The sequence below is a fragment of the Sparus aurata genome, chromosome 6 (genome assembly GCF_900880675.1).
Source record: "Sparus aurata chromosome 6, fSpaAur1.1, whole genome shotgun sequence".
Lineage (NCBI taxonomy): Eukaryota > Metazoa > Chordata > Actinopteri > Spariformes > Sparidae > Sparus > Sparus aurata.
In genome coordinates, this window is record NC_044192.1 from 35008563 (window position 1) to 35032865 (window position 24303).

Consider the following 24303-nt stretch of genomic DNA (forward strand, 5'->3'; position numbering starts at 1 on the left):
TTCCACATGCTTAATCATAGCCACACTCTGGTTGAGCACCCTCGAAGCCTCAAGGTGGCTGTGGCTACTTTTGTGGTCAGTTAATGCTGATTTCTGCATGTTCGTGCATCCTCGGACAAATCCGTTGCTCATATTCGCTTTTTTACATATGTCGCAGAACATTTTTCCATCCTCCCTCCTCAGCCAGGAGAACTCTCGCTCCTGTACTCCCGCCTAACCTCCTTGCTGCCGCTTCCTCGCTCCGCCGAGGCCAAGGGCTGAGTTTGTCCGTCATCTTCATCTGCATCTATCCCTCTTTTTTCACCTCTTTTATCAACATCGTTTTTGGGCTTTTTAAAGAAACTTCTGACACTCAACTGCCGTGACATTCTTCTTCTTTTCTTCTTTTCTTCTTTTCTTCTTCTACAAGAGCCAATTACTGTAATATGCTCTTCGCCACCAAGTGGTCAGGGGTGTGAATTGCAAGCTGTCAAAATGACAGATGGCCCTCAGATTTTTCTGTCACCGTTTTAAAAAAACGGTCAATGACGGAAAATATTCGGTTAACGCGACCCCTGGTATATATATATATATATGTGTATATATATATATATATATATGTATGTGTATATATATGTATGTGTATATATATATATATATATATATATATATATATATACATATATATATATATATATATATATATATATGTATATATATGTATATATATAGAGAGAGGAGACACACAGCACTCCACACCACAGGAAAATCAGACACGATGTCCTTTGCAAACATCAGATTATCGGGCCTTTGCTCGCTTTGATCGTAAGGGGGAAATCAGGACAAAAATTGCCCCGATTATCCTGTAGTGTGTACCCCCCTTTAGCCAAAACACTGACACTCCACCATCATAGGGGTTCCTGTTCTGTAATGACCAGTGTTGGGTGTTACAGTAACGCGTTACAAAGTGACAAAGTAACACAGTAACGCGTTACTTTGTAACTTGTCTCATTTATCCAACTAGGCCCGCTGTAGCTCCACCCACATTCAACCTCTCTGCCCATTTTTAAATAGCTCTGCTAACTGTATTGTGTTGAACATGTAATTATTTTGTCGCGATTACAGTGAAAGTAATGAAGCTAAAACATGATGAAAATAAGAAACAGTTAAGATCAAAATCTGATGTTGAGAAAGTTGAATTATCTTGATATCACCAGACGAATGCTCGAGTGGAGAGACGAGCAAAAATGACCTTATAAGGAAACACACAAATTTCTGTGGTGCTAGTTTTTTCAGTGTGTCACTGCAAAAACTCACTTTTGCCACTGACTCAGCATGTAGAATGCGCACCATGAATGCATAGAGAAGAGACTGTCTTAAGTGTGCGCCGCTATCTCCATTTGGTTGTTTATTACTGCAAGACTATAAAGCAATGATGGCAATTTCTTCGAGAGAGGCAGTGTAATACAGCCAACTAGAGGCTAAGACTGTAGGACTTAAACAGCACCTTTGAGTGTGGCCATTCACTTTTGCCTTTAATCATAGTCGGACATCATATTATATGAACTGGTTCATTTCATACTGAATCTTAAGCAGAATTTGTAAACAATAAATGTGACAAAATGACTGTATTTGTGAGAAAATCATAGCTTCCTTGCTTCATTAATCCCTCAAAATGCCTGATTCTTACATAAGAGTCTCCTAGATTGCTACACATTAAACTCTCCAGAGAGTCAAATCTTTACTCCAGCTCAGAATTTGGAAGGAGTGAGTATGTGCAGTCAGGTACTGCCCAGATGGCGAAGGTGGATACATACCTAATATGAGTTTCATTCTGACTCTTCAGAAACCTATGGGTGGCATTGCTGTTTCTACAGTCAGTGGTTGGCTAAATACCCACATCTTTTCAACTCCATACCTCCAGGTTGTAATGCAAGCTTTCTACAAGTTTCTATTTATAATTTTATTTTTTTTATGTATTACTATTTAGACTTGAAGATCAAGCTGAGCTGCCAAGATAGCATAACCACAACATGTTCCATAAGCTGAGTAGCATTCATGACTAGTAAACTGGTGTCATCAGCGGGTAAATGAATATCCTTTCTACAAAGGTCATTATTGGTGTCTTGATATGTATACTTTCAATAGATAATAATTAGACAAAATAGAGAGTTCTGATTTTCCAATTTTAATATCAATAAAAATCAACAAGTGTTGTTGTCTTTTGTCTAGAAAAGTTTGGGAATGCAAACATATATATTACATATTCACAAAAAGTAGACTATCAAACTACTACCCTGGAGCGTATACATCTTACTCAATAAAGTAATAAAATACATAAACATCCACATAACAAATAGTATTTGGTGAATATAAAATTATAAAAACAAATTATATCTTTTACTTTATATCTAAAATTACATTTTCAAATTAGCTTGAGTACAGTATCCTGTGCAATTTATTTCTGAACTGTTAAAGGCTTTAGTACAAATGCAACTTTGTATTTTCTGCTCATCCATTATTAACAATCTTCATTGTGATAACAACATTCTCAACTTCTCAAGCAATGATCTTTTTGGCTAGTGGAGCCTGAACATGGCAAAATAGGAAATGACTGAAAAAATAAACCAATTTATGACTGATGAATACACCAGTGTCTTTTGCTGCATAAACAAATGAATATTCTTGATATGTGCTCACTCAGAGGTCAAGAGATATTCGAAAATGTTGTGCTCTTTGGGCCAGTTCTTTTGCAAACTCTTGAGCCTCATGCAGAGCGTTATTATCTGGGAAGTGCAATGCTGCCCTTTTTGTGGCCACAGCCAGCTGCTTCAGGAGAGCACACAGGTGGTTGCTCTTGCACAGAAGGCTCTGGCTGGAACCTCCACGTTGTGCCTCCCTGCACATGGTGTCCACCAGTCTCTGGCCTACCATGATTACCAGCTTACTTTGCGAGATGAATTTTTCTGGTGGCTGGCCATCTCGGAGACTTTCCACAAATCCCCCAATGGCCTTCTGGAGAGCACCAAAGTAAAGTCGGCAATGCTCAGATAGGGCGGATGGTCGATGTTCTTCTGTGCCACTGCCAGACTCAGTGTTGCCAGCCTGAGTAATGGATACATGGAATAAAGAAGGTGAAGATAGCCACTTATCTTGTCTTCTGGACTACAGTGTTTTCTTTCTTTTTATGACTATATGGAAAGTTTTAAATCCTGGATAGCTACACTGTTTATAGTGTCAGAAAATTTGAGATTCATACACTCCTGCCGTACACGATCTGCAAGTATAAAGGATATTATACATAGTCCTTGTAGTTCAGAAACTATAAGAGCTCTGCCAACTGTATTGTGTTGAACATGAAAGTATTTTGTCATGATTACAGTGAAAGTAATGAAGCTAAAACATTATGAAAATAAGAAACAGTTAAGATCGAAATAAATTAATCAGTGAGAAAAATGGTTGTACTAAGCTGATGTTGAGAAAATTTAATTATCTCAATATCACCAGACCATTGGTCATTGAGCGGAGAGATGAGCAAAAATGACCTTATAAGGAAATAAATAAAAAATATTTTGTTTTTAGAAGTAGAGGTGTGTTTTTGGTTCCTGGTTCAGACACTCACCTGTGCCTTGTTAGAGATTGGTGTGACATTTTGTTTTGGTTCCTTCTGCACTTCCTTCTGCTGCTTTTCAAAGTCAATCTTAGTCTGAGGAAAAGACAATGTGATAAATAATGCATTGGTCAAACTGCTTTGGATTTTTCTTGGTTAATTGCTCATCATTCAGTTACCATAGTACCTGTATTATTTATCATAGGAGATTGGAAGCTTTTACCTGTAACTCTACATAGTCATTTTCATCATCCACTAAGCCCCCTCCTTGTTCACTTGGCAGACCTGTAGTGTTAATAGGTTCTGGATCTTTCTGCGGGGCTCTGAAAAGAAGCTTGCCATTGGCGTTGATGATAGACACCAGGCGCTTGACATCCTCTGGAACAGTGCGTGCCACCATAACGAAGCGCTCCAGTTGGTCAGGTGTCTGGACCTGCCCCAGGTCCTGACAGAGTGTGTTGAGAGGCCAGCCAGCCATGTTCAGAGCACTTACTGTTTGTTGTAGGATCACACCTGAGTCTTCTACAATAGACAACTGTTTATAGAGCCTTGTCTGAAGGTTGGCATCGGTCAAACGACAGGCATTGCCCTTAATGTCAAGGGCAAAGTTCAGGAAGAATGTCAGAGAACGTGTAATCTCCTGTGCTGCTTCTTTGATCTCTTTCAGGTGTTTCTCCAGATGCACTTTGCTCCTCCAGTGACTGCTGACAAAGTCCATGAGACATGGAACAGCCCTGCAAATGGACTCCTGCAGGTCCAGAAGTCTGCGGCAGGCCTCCTCCTGGCTGAGTGTCACTTCCCGCAGAGGCTCAGGGGAAGAGGAGCTCAGAGCCAGAGAGTCACAGGAGCTGGTGGAGGAGCTGGAGGCCGTGCTGATCCTTTGACTGTCTGCTGCAGAGAGACGTAAGGTTCTACTGCGCTCTTCATCATCATGCACCAGTGATTCCCCACTTCCTTGAAGATCATGGAGAGATGTACAGGCCAGGAAGTTTCTCATTCTCTGAAGACGCACCCTTTTGAGTTCATGAGTGTTGCTTGATTCGCCCCTGCACTCAAGAGGTATATGATCTGTAGGGGGATCACTGTGAGCTTGGTTGGGGGTTTCTTCCTGAGGTGGAACTGCATAACCTAACTCTTCTGGAAGCCTCTGTGTAGGTGGCTTGTCATAAATTGGGACTATTGGCAACACTTTGGGTGGACTTGGAAAATCAAAACAATTGGATTTTGGTACATCATATAAGGAGGCAGTTGGACTGCCTCTTTGAATAGGCCAAGCATGTGCTGGAAGAGTGTCATAAAGCTGCCTACAAACAGCTTTGGAGGGCATGGTAGCATAGGGGCCTTTGGGTGGACTTTGTTTCTCAGGACCCACTGGAACATCATAAATCCACTCAGGCTTGTTGGGGTTGAGAAGGGTGCTGTATTCACTGAAGATTTTCTGTTGGGCCTCTGTGGCAGAGGGAACAGGTATGTCATAGTTTGGGTCCAGGGGCAAAGGTGGTGGAACTGCATACACCTGTGAACAAGAACAAAGATGTAGAAAAAAAAGCCTTTAGGGATGAAGTGGTGGAAAGTAAGTGCTTCTATATGCTTCAAATTAAGTAATAAGTACTTGTTGGTTCCTCTCAGGGCTCTGACATACCATGATGACAGTTGGCCATTGGCCGATGTCAGGCTTTGGTGAGCATCTGTGATGCTAGTTTTTTCAGTGTGTCTTGCACTGCAAAAACTCACTTTTGCCACTGACTCAGCATGTAGAATGGTAGTTCACACCAGTTTGCGGCTATCTCCATTTGGCTGTTTATTACTGCAAGACTATAAAGCAATGATGGCAATTTCTTGGAGAGAGGCAGTGTAATGCAGCCAAGTAGAGGATAAGACAGCAGGACTTAAACAGCACCTTTGAGTGTGGCCATTTACTTTTACCTTTAATCATAGTCAGACATCATATTATATGAACCGGTTTATTTCATACTGAATTTAAGCAGACGTGAAGAATTTGTAACAAATAAATAAAACAAAATGACTATATTTGTGAGAACATCATAGCTTCCTTGCTTCATTAATCCCTCAAAATGCCTGAAACTTACATAAGAGTCTCCTGGACTGCTACACCTTAAACTCTCCAGAGAGTCACATCTTTTCTCCAGCTCAGAATTTGGAAGGAGTGAGTATTTTCGTGGCTTGTGTCTTGGAGTAGTTGGAACCTGCAAATAGAACATCACAGTTAACAGTAAAGACATCAGACCCACCCAAGTGGCAGACTATCATTACTTTTGATGCATGTTGTTGTGTATATTATCAGGAGCTCACAGTGAAAAGAGAAGCCCTTCTTGCTTGGCTTGGGACATCGTAAACCTCCCCTTTTGGACTGGACGCCATGCTTGAGAATGAAGGCTGCAGACAGGACAGACAGGCTGTAAAACTGATCTTGATTGTTAACACTTGCACTGCTGTGATCAAAGCTGCCTATACCCAACTGACCTCTACTTCAACACTTTTATGGGGACAATGTCTGCTCTGAAGCTCACTGAGAGTACCAGAGAACCCCTTTATGCATGCACTTTGCCAATTAACGCAGCTCTATAATAGAAACCATGCTGCTTATTGAATATTAGGTGGCTACTGCAGATGGGAACTCCCCTGGAGCAGGAGAGGAAATGGTGAACATGTGGGTATATTTCATCCCACCTTCTACTACACCGGCACCCAGACAGACACTTCTGTCTTTTTGGGGTCCCTGGCGGCATGGGCTGCTGTTTGCAGTTAAAAGTGTCTGAAGTCTGTTTGTCTTTTACAGTCCAATAAAGACTCTGGTGCTGCATGCCTGTCCCCATGGAGAGGCTCTTTGTCCCCATCTGTAAGCTCTTTTGCCAGCAGGGGTTTCACAGCGTTGCATTTCTGCAACTGTGTACCTCTCTAATAATGAGGGCAAACCTTCCCAAGAATATGACTGACCTCTGACTAATAGGAAGACTAACTTCTATTAAATGTAAATGGTTGTATGTCTTTTTTGCTATTCCCTACATTAATTCAGTAACGGTAGTAAAAACTGTTTACCTCAGGTCCTTCTGTGCTGTGCTTAAGTGCTGATGGGACTGGGCTTTTTGAAGCTGATAGAGGAGTGGACGGAACCTTGTAGATTATGTCCATGCATTCATAAGCTTGACTGCTGGAAGCTCGGGGAACACTTGGGATCTGATAGATACTTTGGGCACTGCTATCATTTTTATCATCAATTAATGTGGGTTTTTCTGAGACATAGCTTAAGGAGCCTACAATGGGTCCAGTTTTTTGTGGTAAAAGCTGCAGTCTGTTTGCAGGGGCCAAGCCTTGCCGTCCATAAAGAGAACACATCCACCATCCACTTGTGCCAGCCACGTTCTGATCCATCACTGTGATGATATCCCCTTTTCTGAAGGCCAGCTCATCTGCACACTCTGCAGTGTTGTCATACAGAGCCTTTGCAAACTTGTTCTAAAATAAAGAGCAGAGAAAAGGGGATTAGGATTAAGAGGTAAAGCATCTGGAGGCAGGTAGCGTGGCTAATTTTAAATGAAAAATATGAGATACTTGAGACACATATAGATTACTAAAAGACGTTTCATATTCAACAGTTACCTCATTAATTTTATATACCAGAGGTCCCCAAACTTTTTCCCTTGGAGGAGCTAAACTCAGGCCAAAAAGCCACCACCTCGTATTGAATTGTATAGTTAAGATGGAAAATGGTACTTGGAGCCCAAGTTCCCTTAAAGGAGAACTTCGGCCGTTTTTAACCCATATCCCTGTTGATCGAGGTTACCGAGTGCTGTCATTAGGAAAAATAACGAGAACATTTGGCACAATATTTACCGAGTATCAGAACGGCAGCTAAAGCGAACCTATGGGGGCAGACATAACCGAAAGTGAAACTTAAGGATGCCTGCTCCTATAGGTTAGCTTTAGCTGCCGTCCTGGTATCTGGTCAATATTGTGCAAAAAAATTAACGTTATTTTTCCTACTGACAGCACTCGGTAACCTCGATCAACAGGGATATTAGTTAAAAAAGAAGTTCTCCTTTAACAGTGAATTTCTGTGTCCCTCTGCCTGCCCTGCTCAGATAATGTAACATAATACATAATTAATGATCCTACAAAGTGAAAGAGCAATTTTACATCATAAAGAAAATGGAACATTATGGTGAAATAATGGTCCACAGGCAGTGTTGGGCACGTTACTTTAAAAAAGTAATTAGTTATAGTTAGGCTACTAGTTACTTCTTCCAAAAAGTACCTGAGTTAGTAACGTAATTACTCCACTATAAAAGTAACTAGTTACCAGGAAAAGTAACTATTGCGTTACTTTTAATTATTCCCCCTTTTGAGCTCGGCATTCATTTTAGCTACTCGGCATCCATGTAGCCTACTTAGAAAATGTCTTTCTGCTTGGCGGACCGGTGTTATGCCGAGAAGTGCCTGCATGCCGGGATCTGCATGCCGCTCGCAGCATGAGGGGAATGCAGTATTCGGCAGAGCTGGTTTTGAACTTGCCAAGATATGCATCCCTGGCTATTTATGACAGACACACTGCTTTATGTATGGAGTCCATGTTCATATGAATAAACACTCTTAATTACAATTTCTCTAACCTCATAACAGTGTTTATTTATATGAACATGGACTCCATACATGTAGCAGTGTGTCTGTCTTAAGCAGCCAGGGATGCATATCTTGGCAAGTTCAAAACCTGCTCTGCCGAATACTGCATCCCCCTCATGCTTCGAGGGGCATGCAGATCCCGCCATGCAGGCACTTCTCGGCATAACACCGGCACCTGTTATCCCCGATATTTTTGCCAGTGAGTGCTCTGAAGGAGTATGGCTCAGCTATTGATAACAGGAGCATGTTCTCAACAACATACCTGCCTATCATTGCATTCAGTTCAGTTTGTGTCAAGATTTTGTGAAGCTGGAGCAGAAAAATCCAGCTGTAGCTGCTTGGACAGCTCCGTGTCCTTCTTTGTAAGCGGGGCTCACGTTAGCCACACCAGAGGGGTGTACTGCAGCCAGTTTAGTGGGTTAGCGAGGTATGTTGAGTCTAAAGTCAGGCTTCCCTGTACTACAAAGGTGGCTCTCTTTTAACCCGGCTAAATCACCATGGTAACTTATGCTTAGCTCATAACCTGGTCCTGACCAGGTTATGTTCAGAGTTTCAGCTTAAAATCGGCTATAAAAGCGCCGCACTGTTTCACTGTGTAACTCATTTGGAGATGGCGTCACCATTCATTGAGAACCCGGTGGACCTGGGAGCAAGAATAATTCGGGCAGCACTACGACGTGAGCGGCGTCTTCAAGATCGCGCTGATACGCTGGCATTTCCTGATGAAATTCTCTGTGAGCGATATAGATTTTCAGCCGAGGGAATACGGTACATTTGCTCACTTTTTGAGCCGAGTGTCAGGAATGCCACTCGAAAGAAGCTGTGCGCTCACTGTCGGGCAAACTGTTTGTGTAGCCCTTAGTTTTTTTGCCACGGGAACCTACTTGCATTCAGTTGGTGATGCAGAAAATCTGAGCAAGAAGACTGCGTGTTGCGCCATCCGCAAAGTGGTTCTTGCTCTTATTGAGAAGCTGAATATGTTTGTAGTGTTCTCAAGTCATTTGAGCACAATGCTTGTTAAGGAAGGATTCTATAAAATATCCGGTAATGTAGGCCTACTTTCATACCCCTCTACATAATCAGTAGGCTATTAAGCCTACTTGCATGCATAATGGAATCTAATATAGCCTATAATATAGGCTATGTAACTAGGATTCCCCAGGGATCATTGGTGCTGTGGACTGCACACATGTACCCAGGTGTTTGTACCATATTAATGCGATGGATGGGAGCCAGGCGGACAAGGAGGGAAAGATGGAAAAGGCGGAGGTGGGAGGAAAAAAAAAAATGTAAATCCTCCAACTTTATGTAATGAGCTGTGACGCGTCTAGGTGGAAAAGGGGGAAAAGCCATGCGATAACCAATGGGGATGTCTCGTTCTGCTGTCGTCCCTCGGTCAGGTCGGGAGAGTTATCATACCGTAAATTACCAAATAATAGCCGGGGCGTTTATTTGGGACCAGGTGGCAATTTGTGACAGGCGTTTAATTCCTTCCTCTCAAAACCCGGGATGAAAATGTCACAAACTTCGCCAGCTTCTCGGCGAATTCTCTGGCATCTCTCTGCAAGTGAAGTTGTTGTGGCGGAGGAAATGATTCAGCCAACCAACGCTCGCTGCAAACTCCTCATCTCTGCTGTCACTCACGGTGGCGTACATTTGTTTCGCCCTGATCATCATGCAGGACACTCTCTCGTGGCGTGCCCGTTTGCTGATCACCCATCCCCGCATGTTTATCTCTTGCCTCCAGCAGGTAGCCTGTTGCTGTCCTCCTCGGACAGACGCTGATGCTCAGTTTGATTTTTTCACCAATCTCTCACTCTCTTGGGGTCGACAGAGAAACGTCTAGGTGCAGCAGAAATAAATAAATAAATAAATAAATAAATAGCCTAAATAAATAAATGAATAAAAATAAAATAAAAAATGGCCGTCCATCGGCCCAACGGGAAAAATCCCGGTACTCCCGATGGCCAATCCACCCCTGCAATAGCAGTTCTCTCCAGTGGCTGTGTGTGTGTGTGTGTATGCGTGTGTGTGCGTTATCAAGTTACTGTTCAAGAAGTAACTATCTGTGATCAACGATGTCGGTAAATGGATGGGCTGTGCTACAGCAGTAGTTGCGTGGTGGAACGAACAGGGTGACTAAGCGACTTAGGTGGAGTGGACAAGGTGGACAAGGCGGATTTTCCTCTTTGTGCGCTTTCGGTCTGAACGCACAGACACTGTGTAATATTTTTACACCAGACCACCATTAAATTTTTCATCTCGCGCACCCCCTGGTGGCAGCTCACTTTGTGAATCCCTGAATTAGGCGAACCTAGTATTTATTTGTCACAGATAATGAGTAAAGTTAATTATTTCTTTGATGTGGCCATGAATAAACTGATGAACTGATCAATGTTTCACCCGTTGTAGGGCAGTGTATGCCCATACACAAATCTTACAGGCTTGAGCTATTTTCACTGTCAAAAAGGTCTTTATTGTCATTGTACAGGGACAGTAGCTACATTTGCTTGTTCATCCCGACACAGTGATACAGAAAAAAAAACACTGAACATTTACAGCCTACGCACACTCAGCCTCGCTTTCAATAAAACACACATGCACATTCTATAACTGAGATCAGTAAAATGTGAAAACAATATAGACATCATTCAAAAATGAAAAAAGATAGTTGTTGCTTCAGTTTATTTATTTTTTAAATGGATGAGGGTTGATATGTAAAAGTTGCACAATGTTGAGCTTTCAGAAATTAAAACACTAAGGGCTTAATATAATATTGATCATAATATTTATCATTGTTAACTTACGCATTTACACGGTCAGCAATTTTCTGCCAGCAGCCCTCCCTCGCTCTATTGGCGGCGACAGTGTTACTTTTTGCCGTGATGGTTTCTTTGAATTCTTCATAGCCTTGCATAATAAGAATCTGCTCATACTGAGTAAAATATGTGGCCCGGGATCGATCCATTTTCGCATGGAAGTAGAAGAATATGACGTCAAACGCCCCCTTTTATGTGAACGCGCGCAGAGCACAAAGCAGAAAACCGGACTTGACAAATTAAGTTGATAACCACCGTCGCAGTACCATTTAACTCTGATTGGGGACTTGGGGCTTTGTTGAGCTGCATCATGAGCACAAAGCCTGGCTATGTTGAGCCCCCTTCGCAGTACAGGCCTCTGGCCTGCTGTCATCATCAACCCTGTCAACAACGGTGTTTTTGGCCACTAGTTTTGTAGAAGCGTGTGCCGTTGAGAGATGATTCATTAGATTAGAGATGCTTACAACGGACGTAGACAAAATGGATTAAAGTAGTGTCTGTACTTCCACTTTGAAAACGTTAATTTTCCCTCCGGGCTCGCCATTGCTGCTGCTGACCTCTGCTAGTTAGTGTGAGCGAGGCTGCTGTGTGCGTGTGTGGTTTGTGTGTAAACTGAACACTGCCTCTGATTGGCTTACGAACTCTCACTCTACATTAGAGAGCCAATCACCATCACTTATGTGGTTGTCCCGTCCCTCCCTCACCAAGCTAAAAATAATAAAGTAAAACAGCTTTGCAGTTTAACTGTAACGCTGTTATTCCCAACACTGTCCACAGGCCCAGCTTTTGGCAGCCCCATTCTATTGTGTAACTTGCAGTTTCCACATTAAAGTACTTGAATCTTGCTTTGATTTGCAGTGCCATTCGTTCTACAGTTCCTGCATGCAATGCATTTCTTATTTTGCTGCTGTAGGCCAAATGACAACATTTCCACTTGCAAAATGTCTCAAGTTGCACATCTGAGTTGTCGTGAGATTCACAAGTAATTTTATGAATCATAATTAACAGAACTAGTTGTTGCAAAGTTACTCTTTCTTTTATTCTTAGTGATTGTACAGCAACATAAATCTAAGCAGAGCTCTTTGTATTTTGAATGACATCTTTTTTCTCTATTTTCAGTTCCTATTTCTGTTTCCTACAGAGAGGTCAAAGGAAAACACATTTCTACAAAGCTTCCTCTTGCAAGTTAAAAATCTAAAAAAATAGATTGAACAATGCAAATTCATCCTCATTTCCTCACTCTACATGTTTTAAATGAGATTTGTACTTCAACCAAGAATGGTCACTGATTACTATGCACTCTTGTCCTTTGCAGGATTTCCTGAGAAGTCACTGTCTTGTGTTGAGGCATTCTTCACTGCCACTGACTTTGCCACCTCCATGCTCTTTATTGTATGTGACAAATCTAAATCACATTAGGCATTAGACATAGACCCTTTACTTATTTGCTGTGGTTGCTCCTGTTCTGCACACTTGTCATTATGAGAGACAATCTGCATGGCATCTGCCTCTAAACCAAAACCACTCGGCATAACTCAATTCACAGGCAGCAGCTTGTGGCTACAAAGAACAGGGTGTTTTCACACTTATCTCATATTATTGAAATTCTCAAGAGAAATGTGGATGTTTAGATGACTTAAAAAAATGTAAGCTAAATCGTGTGTGGGTCAGTCATTGTGAATCGTGCTGTGCAGCTAAATATTGTCCATTCTACAAGGACTCTGGCCCAAATTTGGAAGAAATTGAAGACCCAGTTTCTGCTCAGCTGTAGCACTGTTAGGGTTAGGGCTTTTGACTTCCGCACTCTTTTATGTCTCATCTCTTAGATTTTGATTTTTATCGGCATCATACAATTAAGAACCCTAACGTGTAAATGCAATTTCAATATCAGGAAAGCATCAAAATGTCAGTGTGCAGCTTGTGCTGGTCATTTGCTGTCACACAAATAATATGGAGTACTGTCAGACATGAATAGGATGATTTTTCCTACCTCAAAGCTACTTAAGAGGTTATAGGGGAAAAAAGGGGAATGTTGGGTATCTTGTGAAAAAATCATTTTTTAAATATTGTTGTCTATATATGTTGTCTACAAAAATGAACTTCATAAATTGGAAACATGACAATACAACCCATAAGGGATGGGTGAAATGCAGAGAACAGGTATAAGTATGTTATATTGAGTATGATTCTATGTGAAATATAAAGATGCCTCTTCTTTCTTCTTATAAGTTACCAATGATGGTTACATATGTTTATTGTCTTGAATTTAACATACTGTACATAAATAAAACATTATATACCAATTTGGGGGCATTATTTATTATTGTATGTGATTGTGTTTGCTATATTATTCATATTTTCATGTTTTTTTAATCATAAAATACCTTGACATTAAATAATTTATCTATGTAAGCAGAACAGCTCTAGGAATGTCATTTCATCTGTTGGTCAGTTTGTTCACACTGTAATATCTGTACATTTAATGGATGGATTAGCACAATATTCTGTACATTCCTTGTTTCTAGATGTTAATCTTAATGGCTCAATGACTGCAGACATCCATGTTTTCCACAGGATATCATACATTTGGGGAATCTCTCATTTCCAACACTATGTCCTATGATCAAACACCTGCAAAACTAATGGCATTCCCATTGACTTCAGTTGTGTGGTGCAGTTGTGTGGTGTGTTAAGTAATAGTTAGCATAAGTTAGCATGCTAAAATACTACATGGTTAACATTGGTGATAAAATAGATTTTTCTCAACTACATTACAGGGAACCTTTAACCGGTTAGGAAACAGTCTTAGTTTAATATGGATGGCTTTGTATAACCTACATATGCAAACAAGACCATTAGTGGGAAGACTGACTGGGCAACTGTAATAGCAACACAAAAATAGCCAGACTCTGAGTGATCCAGGTTGGATAAGTCGTGAAACTATTTCTTGTGACAGTAGCTCTGAGGATGAATTGAGGAGTCTTGCAGCCTGAGGAAAGCAGCTGCTCTGTAGTCTGGTGGTAAAACACATAAACAAGCTTTTTTTGTTTCCCCATCAGCATCTTTTGTCAGCAGGCCCTGCCAGTATCAAAACAACATCAAAGTTCCTTGTATTCGCTTTAGCTAAGTACAATTCCAGTACCAATGATACTATAAATACTCTACTGCAAGAAAAAGATCTGCAGTATTATCAGTCAGTTATTCGATTTTCATTACTTATGTTGAAAGACAAAGAGAGTCTGTTGATAAGGACTCAAGAGCCAAACAAAAGACACAGAAACTATACCCTCAAATTCATGGACGTATATTGCCAAGCCAACAACACTAGTAACTGGGCTAGTAGACCAGTGGAGAAATATGGTTACAATACGTTAAGTGAAATTACACTGTAATATCTCCAATGATTCACTATAATATGGAGTTACAAAGGTGTTGAAGAGAGAGAGTGAGAGTAGCTGGCAGGAGCAGACGAAGGGGCAGAGGTTGAATTGCAACTGGTGTTTCTGGTGCTGAATGGCTGGAAGAGTGTTGTGTGGCTCGGTAAGAAGTACTTTGTTGTTTCTCATTTACAGAGCCAGAGCTGAGTACGTACATTGTATTTTTGTTTTAGTACACATAGAGGTGGACCGTGAGCTGCTGTTGGGATGACAACACTGCTCTCTCTCTGAGGGTGAATCCTCTGGAACAAAGAGCTCATTCACCATCAGAGCCCAGCACACTCAGCACCTGTTGGGATGCAGGCCTGTGGAGCACACTGACTGCAGCGCACACACACACACACACACACACACACACACACACACACACACACACTATTCCTCAGTAAACTGCCTGCCTAATCCTCTGGGTCATGCCACAGACATGCAAGCAAAAAACATAGGGTCAGATGACAATCGGCAAGCCTATTAGCACTACTTTCATCATTCTCAACAATAAAACCACTGATAGTTGATGTGAATATCAGTGATCTTCTCGTTGGGAAATGCAATGTTCCTGGCATTTCTGGGTCCTGGCATTCATGTGTACGCCACTTTACATGCACCACCCATCCAAACACTGTTGTGGACCAAGTACAGAGCTATTTTGGTCACATAAAGGTTTTAATGTTGTGGTTGATCAGTGTATGTTGTTGTACTTCATAAGTGTAAACTATTCTAAAATGACATTAGCAAGCTCTGCTTGTGTAAGGGTATTTTATCCATTCAGGTCATGATAACGTGTATGTCTGTAAAAAGCCTGAAGAATTTCAGTTTCTGTAACTGCAGTGGGTAAGAAATGCCATTTTAACTGCAGCCTATCATGCAACCTGATAATCTGTGGTGGGGTCTTTCTTTTAACCATGCCCATTGTTGTCAAACCATGACTCAACATGTAAAACTGTCAGAATTCAGGTCACTGATTTCCTCATGCTGATCACTGAGGACAGCAACAAAGTAATATTCAGCTGTGACTCTTTTGGATTCCTGCATACGCCTGCTTGTGCAGATCAGCCCCTCTGACAGCCGGCCTTCAGCACTTTAACTGCACAGCTGTCTCTGCCACTCCCTTGCCTCCCGTCTCTCCACTCCATCCTGTTCACAAATTAACATTGGCCTGCCCAACACAACACGTTTTCACACACAGCATTTCACACACGCAAGAAATGCCTTTAAAAGTCACAGATAGGAGCTTCTGTTCAGGCAACAAGTCTCACCAAGTGAAGTAATGTACTTCAGCCCCTTCAGCCCATCTCAGCTATCAATTTAAGTTCTGATGTGGAGTGGATTATTGTTTTCATGACACAATGTTTCTGTCAGAAGTCAGAAAGAAAACAATTCTATTTTTTACTCATAGCGAGCCCACAAGCCCAATATCTACAGGTGCTCTATACATGAAGTTATTATTATTATTATTATTGTTATTATTATCATATTAATATTGTTATTATTTAAACACATTTTACAGTGTTAAAAAGAAAAAAGCTAAGATTGATTTGACAATATATACAGAAAATTAAAATAATCTTTGTTTAGGACACATATATGTACAACATGGTGCAAACTGGTACGCTGCATTTAACCCATCCCAAGGGAGAGGTGGGTAACGCACAAGCTCAGGGATTAACTCCAGATCTAAGCCACTGCCTTGGTTAGGGCACTGACTGGAAAACCTAGTATGCATGTTATGATGGTGGGGTAAACCAGAGTACCTGAAAGGACACCCAAGCAAGCATTGGGAGAACATGTAAACGCTGTACAGAAAAGCTCTGACCTTGTGTAATTCCAACCGAGGACCTTCTTGCTGTGAGGCAGCAATACTAACCACTCCGCCACCATGCTGCAGAAAGCTAAATTATATCAGCTCTGCTGAACAGCAGCCACAAGTGAACATTATGGGGTGATGCTTAATGCTTTAACTAACTAAAAAGAATATGTTATTTGTATGTTCTACAAAAGCTACATTGTTGAGCTTTAGTGTTCTCATGACACGGCCAACAGAGGTAGAAGTCCACTGCAGACTCTGCGGACTGGCAGCTCCCAGTATTTAACACAGCTGGATTGGGACAGTACAACATAGCCTCCAAGAAGACAGAGGCCAGTTTGACATCTACAATACCAAAGTAGTCTTGGTTGTTTGGCTAACGCCAGCTGGGACTGAATCAGCAAATATGACCGCTCATCTAGCTGCACAGCTAACTGAGCAAACTACCAAACAGCAGCTACACCTCATTAACAAAGATGTCCATCAGGAAACTCCATAAAGCATCTCAATACCGCAACTTGCCTCCATCATTCTCATAGGCCGCATGTGCAGAGATCTGTGTGGCCTTGCCCTCAGAAACACTCTGGTCCGGCAATGTGCTTTTTATACAGACATCCATGACAGCTTCACAAAAATTAAGAGAGCATTTATTGGACGAAAAGTTAGTATATGCCCAGTGGAATAAGAATCATCAACAATTTTTAGCGTTTCCAAGGAAGTTACAAACTCAAAATTACCATTAAAAATCATATTATTAGACCTGCTACTAGTGAATAACTGAGATATATAGCAACACACTTCAACATCAATTTTGGACTCCCGGGAACTTTAAAGGACTAATTATCAAAATTGCTCATGAGTTCAGGTAACATTGTATAGTATACTGTATAGCTAACCTAATTAGGTTAATATACTGCAGCCATTGATGTAATTAATGAAGTATGTTTTAGGAGCACTAAAGAAAGGAAATCCCCGGTTATGAAAGAGTGCCACTGTTGGGTCATGCAAACTTTTCCCCATAAGACCAAGGAGCACCTGTAAAGACACTGAGATTACTGAGTCAACATAACAACATCATGTCCCGGAGAGTCACTAGAGCAGGATCCAGTCCAGGAAGTGGTTGCCAGTGTGGGAACGACACACTCTTGGTTCATTCTGACCTTTTGCCCAGTCTGGACATGACCGTGGGGTCAGGTCAGCACCTCATCCATTTCACAGACACATGCCAGGTCCAGCACAACACCCACGGTGGCGCTGGACAAATCTGTCATACGTGACTAAAAAGTTTGCTAAAATCTAGACAGAGTTGCAGCGGCAGGGTGTTCAGGATGAGCACATAGTTAAGATACTCTCTTTTCTTATAATTGGACAGGAAGTAAGCATGTAAATATAGCATATAAGACTTTCCCACAGTATCTTAGATACAAAGACAGGGGCAGGGGGAGAGACAAGGAGGAGAGAAAGGCACAGGCAGACAAACAGAGGGAAAAGCACAGAGAGATTTGGTGTTCTAGTAAATTATTTTCTGACGTGAGGAATTTGCTCCTGGTCAATCAGTTTTATCTTCCTAAATTATCCTCAGATGTGCTGCATGGAAAATCACCTTTGTCAACCCTCTCTCCAACACAAGCAATTCCAAGAGGAGGTTGTGGAGACAGCAGTGACACTGACTCGCTTATAGCTGGCCTGGCATTTCCTGTATGGGAACTGGTGAGAACTATGACAAAGTCTCATACAAAACCACACACAACCGATGAAAACTCCCTAGGACCTTTTTAGTGGATTATCAACAGTCCATGTAGACTTATTATCTTCTTTTAAAAATACAAGACTAACGAATAGGTAAATGGACCTCATATGTTACCAAACTAGAAAAGAATCCTTTTGAAGGTGGTCTTTTTGGGATGTAGATATTAAGATTTGCTTCACTCTGATGTGTTTATGATCTGTTTATATACTGTTAAATGTTAAAATAATTGAACTGGCAGTTTTTATGAGTCTCTTTGACTTGAGAAGAACTTGCTATGATCCATGAGAATCATAGCAAGTGACAGGAAAGGCAATGAAGTCAAGTGACAAGCTAGGTGTAATTTCCTCCTGCAAACACTGTACTTTAACAACACCATTGCTGTTGTGAGTTGTTGTTGTTGTGTAACCAATTTGTGTTACTACAGTACATGGCTGATCAAAACTACAAAAGACGATAATTCAAGTAAGCTATTGCCTTGCAATCCGAATGGAAGGCTGGAACAATTCCCAACATTCCAACACCAAACAGATGTTGATAAGTTTTATCTGGCTATAATTTAAAAAAAACTTTGCCTAATTTTTCAAGACAAACAGTTAAGGATTCCAAATTAAGGACAGCTGCTCATAATTCATAATTTTCCTGAATTTTTGGGACATCTGCTCAACCTAGAGGAGTAATTTTTATTTTACAAACAAACACATATTGAAATTTTGCGAGTACTATAACTCATGTATTCAATTACATTTTGTATACTAGCAAGCTGATGGAAGTTACAGGTTTCAGTATAGTACAATTTAGACCAATAATGTAACCACGCCCCTACAGACTTTTAACAGTGTAAGAGATCAGACTACTGGTTCAACTTTTTTGTGACGTTTTTTAGAGAAGTACCAGAGACGACCGACAAATAAGCTGATTCAGCTTCATTGCAATGTATAATGGCTGCCAGATGACCTGTTTGTGTTAAATAACAAGTCTAACTTCTGAAACCATGCCTAACAAAATAATGAGAGGAGATAGTTTAAGATGCACTGCAGTGAGTAGTTTCAATCATCTACAGGACAGAATTGTTGCCGTCACAGTGGATGACAGACTGGACAATGTGAGCAACAGCATATAAAAAGTAGACCGCAGGCTCAGTGGTTAGTGGCAGGAACTTATCTCACCCCCCACACTCTGGTTTTATTTATATTCACACTTCCTCTGTCTCTTCTTCTGCCTTTTGTCACTGTGAATATGCTCACCAAGGTCACTTTGCTGATTTACTTGAAGCTGAGACAGTTACAGTGTTTAAGAACATGTTGGGTGGTTAAGATTTTATTACTTAACTTTGACCCATTCGTATAGTTTAAGTGCAGATCATTGTTTCATCTTTCTCACTGCGCAGACACAGAAATTAAAAGATGCTATATTTAACATTTGAAGACGATTACATTCTTATTGACAAGATGATAATAATGTGAAAGTAATGGGGGACATTTCCTATGAACGTGTACACTGCTGTCAATGGTGTGTAACAGGGTCACATTTGTAAGAAAACTAATGGGACTTAGAGGAACCCAGAGGAATTGTGACTCCCATTGGTACTATGGATCAATATCTTGATGAGTGGATTCCTGTGAATCATAGCAAAGTGACTGAAAATACACTGAAGACAACTGATGACACATAATGACAATCAAGCAACCAGTAGAGCTGGTAAATACGGTTCCTTTTAAGGATTCGAGTCATTATGAGTCACTCACTAAATTGAACCGGGTTGTGCGAGTCACTTGAGTCAGTATTGTCTTATCACCATGGAAACTCAGTCCTATCCCATTGTCTCTTAACCACTAAAGTAGTAAAAAACACAATGCAATAAAACATTAAATACATGATTGGAAAAATAAAAGATATACAAAAATGAAACAAAATAAAACAAATAAATGCTAGAGTACTGAGGTAGGAACGGTGTAGATGGATAAAGTTCCCAAATAGAGATAAAAATAGCCTACTTACAATATACTACCTAATATTTATATAATATTTATATATGAATTATTTTATTTTGCAAAGATCGATCGACCTAATTTCATCTTATTATGCTACATCTATACACCAAACCTACAGTAGCCTAGGCTACCTGCAGAACATTGTGTAACATGTTATTTCAGAAGTGGAAGAATGGCTTCTGTTGTACTATGACAGGGATATGCTTTTCACACAGACTCAAGGAAGAGACTTCACTCGCTCGTCCGCTACTCATTCAGAATGGCTGTTTGCGCTATCCTGCTCTGACTGAGTCGCGGGCGTTTCGAGCATTGAGGCTCGCAAGCTAGTGCAAGTCGGCTGTGTTTCCAGCAGTGTGCTACGAGCAACTAGCTACGAGCTTGCTACAAGCTACTAGCTACGAGTGTTTCCCGCATTGGCTTGCGGGCTAGCTTGTGAGCCTCGATGCCGGAAACACAGCCAACTTGTAGCTGACGAGCCTCGATGCCGGAAACACAGCTGACTCGTTGCTCGCGAGCCGCAATGCCGGAAACAAAGCCGACTCTTAGCTCGCGAGCCTCAATGCCGGAAACACAGCCGACTCGTAGCTCGCGAGCCTCGATGCCAGTAGCTAGTAGCTCGTAGCAAACTCATAGCTAGTAGCTCGTAGCATGTAGCAAGCCCAGGGTTAGTGGGCTACGAGCTTGCTAGTATGTGTACGGCTCTGCAAGACATAATTTATCATTTTAGATTTGATTATAATAGGACTCAAGTGATTCGAGTTACTGATACTAGAGACTCGCAACTCACAGGTTATTTTAATGACCCGGGTTAAAGATTCGAATGAGTCACGATTCATACACCTCTAGCAACCAGATGAAAACCATGAGAAGACGAACAAGTGGACGCCTGAAGTTAAGATTTTCTTGTCTCTAAGATCGATATTGAATGTTCACGCTCAAATTAAGGAGAGAACTGCTAGCTAGCAAACATGGATGTGGAAAAGGTGGGTTTAATAGGGTTTCAAAAATTGATAAACTATTTTGTTGATTACATTGATACACAGTGAGAAACACTGAACAAAAACATAGATGTGTTTCTTTTATGAAGAGATTCCACACAGTATCTCTAAAATCACAACAAAATGTTGCTTTACAGCACCAAACGCCATGTATAAAGCATCAATATTGTCGTTGCAATGGAAAGCAACAGGCTTTATGGGATATGCAGTTTGATACTCACTGTCATATTAACTGACAGATGCATTAGTTTGTCACGACAAATGGCTGTAAATACAAAACTGACATATTTCATATGATGATGTTGATAACATGCAGGGGCAGTTCAAGGGTGGGGGCATCAGGGGCCAGTGCCCCCGTGACTCTGAGTCTGGACCCCCCTGTGCCCCCCCTGACAGAGATTCTGCATTAATAACACAATGACAGATTTCTTGCAATGATTTTGTTCTGAAGGGAAAGGCAGAAATAAAGTGTCTCAGCAGTTTACTACCCAATCAAAATTGCTGAAATTGTAAACACTGTTTTGTCTGAATGAGGGATTTATCTTTTTTTCCAGGTTGTATGTGTCCCTTTACAAAAAAGCCAGCCCCAACCTGGCCCCCCTATTAAAACTGGTCTAGAACCGCCACTGCTAACATGTTAGCAAAGTGTTTAGAATGTGTGCTTTCCTTTCATTAATGACAGCACAGTGATTTTGCCGGGTACAAGGCGCATCCACCGACTTCTGTAAGCATCACCGACGTTTGTAATGGCATGTCATGGAGATAGTGGAGTAATATTTAAGTGACTAGCTCAGTGTGTACTCATGCTGATGTGATCCAAATATAAATGTCTAATTGACCAATCACATTGCTCAGTTGGAAGTGCTTGTCAATGAGTAACTATGAGCATTGATTTGGCATCATGTTCATGTCCACCTGTTGAATGTGAGTCCAATTAACACTTTTTACTTCTTATAGTTCTGGTTTGGTTTCACCAACTGGCTCTTAGCTGCCAAGTACTCTAATTCTTGAACAGCTAGTTGCAAACATTATCTGCTTTTTAGTACTGGGCAGGTATATTATAGTGGGTTCAGTAGAGCCCCGATTCACTGAAAGCAGTGAATCAAGGCTCTCTTAAACCCACTTTATATTGCTGTGGCTGGAAACAATGCTGAGGAGAGCTTTGACACTGAACCAAAATATTAACATTGTGGGTCATAAAATGTTCTAAAGATTCTCTGGGAGGTTGTGACTATGACTGACACCTTTGATATTGCACAGTCATTTTATAAATCATTAATATAAAATACTGATTACAACAGCTTTGAAAAGCAGTCGGATGGAAAACACAACCCCCTCAATCTCAGAGAAAAATTCAGTGTTACAGGTGCTGTGCAGGTATTATGTACTTTTGAGCGAATAAACATGAATGCAACTGACTTTAAGGGACAAGTTCACTCAAAAATTCGAATTGAATCATTATCTATTCACCCTCATAAGGAAGTATAGTCAGGCGAAGTTTTGTAATCCAAAAAACATTTCTGGAGTTTCACAGCAAAACAGTGTTGCAGCCTTCTCTTGAACAACTTAAGTCGATTGGGACTTGTTTTAAAATCTAATAAATAACCACAACAACAACAAAAAAAACCAAACATAAAATGGCTCCATATAGCTTGTCTGTCATATCCATGGTGCCAGGAGCCCTGAGATCCCAAATTGATTTGTGGACGTTATACGTTAAACCCCTATTTAGGTCTAAAAGGGTTGCTGTGCACCCTGTCTAAAGCATAACCCACAAGTAGATCACCCCAACAAGTACAGAGAGCATAGCAGCAATTGTGCTTAAGATTTTAGAGATGAGACAAAAACTGTGGTGATCAGCTGTTTGAATGCTGAGAGCTGATGTTAAAGTGAAATATTACTAGGTTCTGAAATGAATAAATTAGTTTAAAATAAACCAACAATAGTAGGGATGCACAGATTCACAAAGTACAAAATGCAAAAACTTACATGCCTACCTAATGTCCCAATTATCTGTTTCTGAGCAGTCTGAGATGATAATCTCACTCCTAAAGGCTTGTGTGTTAATGAGGCTCAAAGTTTCACTCTCAGCTCTGTCAGGGTAGGCCCTCTCAGGTTACAGCCTACAGGAGAGCAGGTTAGAGGGGCTGTGTGTAGAAATAGGCGGTAACTGACACCGCAAGTTAAAGTGAAAGCCAAGCAGGTGGTCTACAGGGACATTCCTCTGGATGAGCAACAGTGCACATCACATCAGAGTAGATACAAAAGATCTCACAGTGTATAGTCAAAACTGAGATTTTAACTCATGCAAAGCTAAAGTTGAATGAGTAACAACGGAAGTTAGATGAAGTTTGTAATTTTAAAGTCAGTAGTAGTGTAGCCATGTCAGTACTCACCATTTTTGTTCAGCAGTTGTATTCAGTGTCCACCAGGGGTTAGCTTTCAGTGAACCATCTCAATCATGCGTGTGTGTGCAAACTCTTGGGTATTTGCTTCTTCTGTGTGTATCTCAAGCATATTGTCTGAGCTGTCACTGAGAACCAGACTGTTTTACACCCAGGGTGGGGAAACTAAGCTCCACGTCAGTGACAGAGCTGCTGTGCTGCAGCCCCATTGGCCAAAGAGACTCCCTCCTTTCCTTAGCTGCTCCACCCCACCACTGTTTTTTTCCTCCACTCAGCCTTATGTTCTCCCCCCTCCATCTTCCTGATAAAGCAGAAGTACGCAATTCAGTAGTTTACTTTTCTAAATAACTGAGGGGATTTTTGTTGTCGGGTTTTATTTTCCTTCCTCTTTTCTTATAAATTGGACACATTCTCCAGTGCGACAGCTTTATGAGACACTGGGGCAGAAGCAAAAATTCTTATGGCTTTACTCGATGTTGTCTGGACAACACAGACAGCAGTGTCTGGGAGAGTTGGGTTGGGGGTTGGGTAATGTAGAGGATTGATGGGCCAGGGTGTCCTTCCAGTCTGAGGGGCAGGACAGAGTAGAGAAGGAAATCCGGCACTTTGAGAAGATTTTCTGTATTCTTCTTCTGTTTTTTGTTAAGGATGTCACTTAATATAAGGTATTTTAAGATTAGAATGTTCTACCAACAGCAAAATAAGCCTGCATTTGAAGTTTGGATTTCCTGTCTTTATGAATGAAGCCACAGCCAAAAATAAATACCAAAAAAAGCAAGCTCATATCTACAATGTTCACTTATTTGCTGTGACAACTGTGGTCTTAATATAGCTGTGGTTATGAACCCTGAGGGGGACTTTTCACCGTC

At 41.0% G+C, this 24303-nt stretch overlaps 1 protein-coding gene across 2 annotated transcripts; it reads right to left on the reverse strand.

Annotated features, from left to right (window-relative positions):
* Positions 1 to 2146: 2146 nt before the first annotated feature.
* On the reverse strand, positions 2147 to 24218 carry cass4 (Cas scaffold protein family member 4). Of its 2 annotated transcripts, none has more exons than XM_030421018.1 (7): positions 23426 to 24218; positions 6650 to 7066; positions 5903 to 5986; positions 5680 to 5796; positions 3813 to 5105; positions 3602 to 3685; positions 2147 to 3084 (listed from the first exon to the last, which is right to left on the reverse strand). In XM_030421018.1, exons 1-7 carry the CDS (start codon positions 23426 to 23428, stop codon positions 2680 to 2682), a joined length of 2403 nt encoding a protein of 800 aa, XP_030276878.1. In that variant the 5' UTR covers positions 23429 to 24218; the 3' UTR covers positions 2147 to 2679. The 2 variants fall into 2 exon arrangements, with proteins under 2 accessions (XP_030276878.1, XP_030276879.1); XM_030421019.1 differs by lacking the exon at positions 23426 to 24218 and adding an exon at positions 23027 to 23406.
* Positions 24219 to 24303: the final 85 nt, after the last annotated feature.

Excerpts from the sequence above, each read along its gene's own strand:
- cass4 (XM_030421018.1), bottom strand. Across the intron at positions 5,987-6,649 it reads ACAGCACAGAAGGACCTGAG|CCTTCATTCTCAAGCATGGC; the intron begins GTAAACAGTTTT and ends TCCTGTCTGCAG. Across the intron at positions 5,797-5,902 it reads GAAGGGCTTCTCTTTTCACT|GTTCCAACTACTCCAAGACA; the intron begins GTGAGCTCCTGA and ends TTCTATTTGCAG.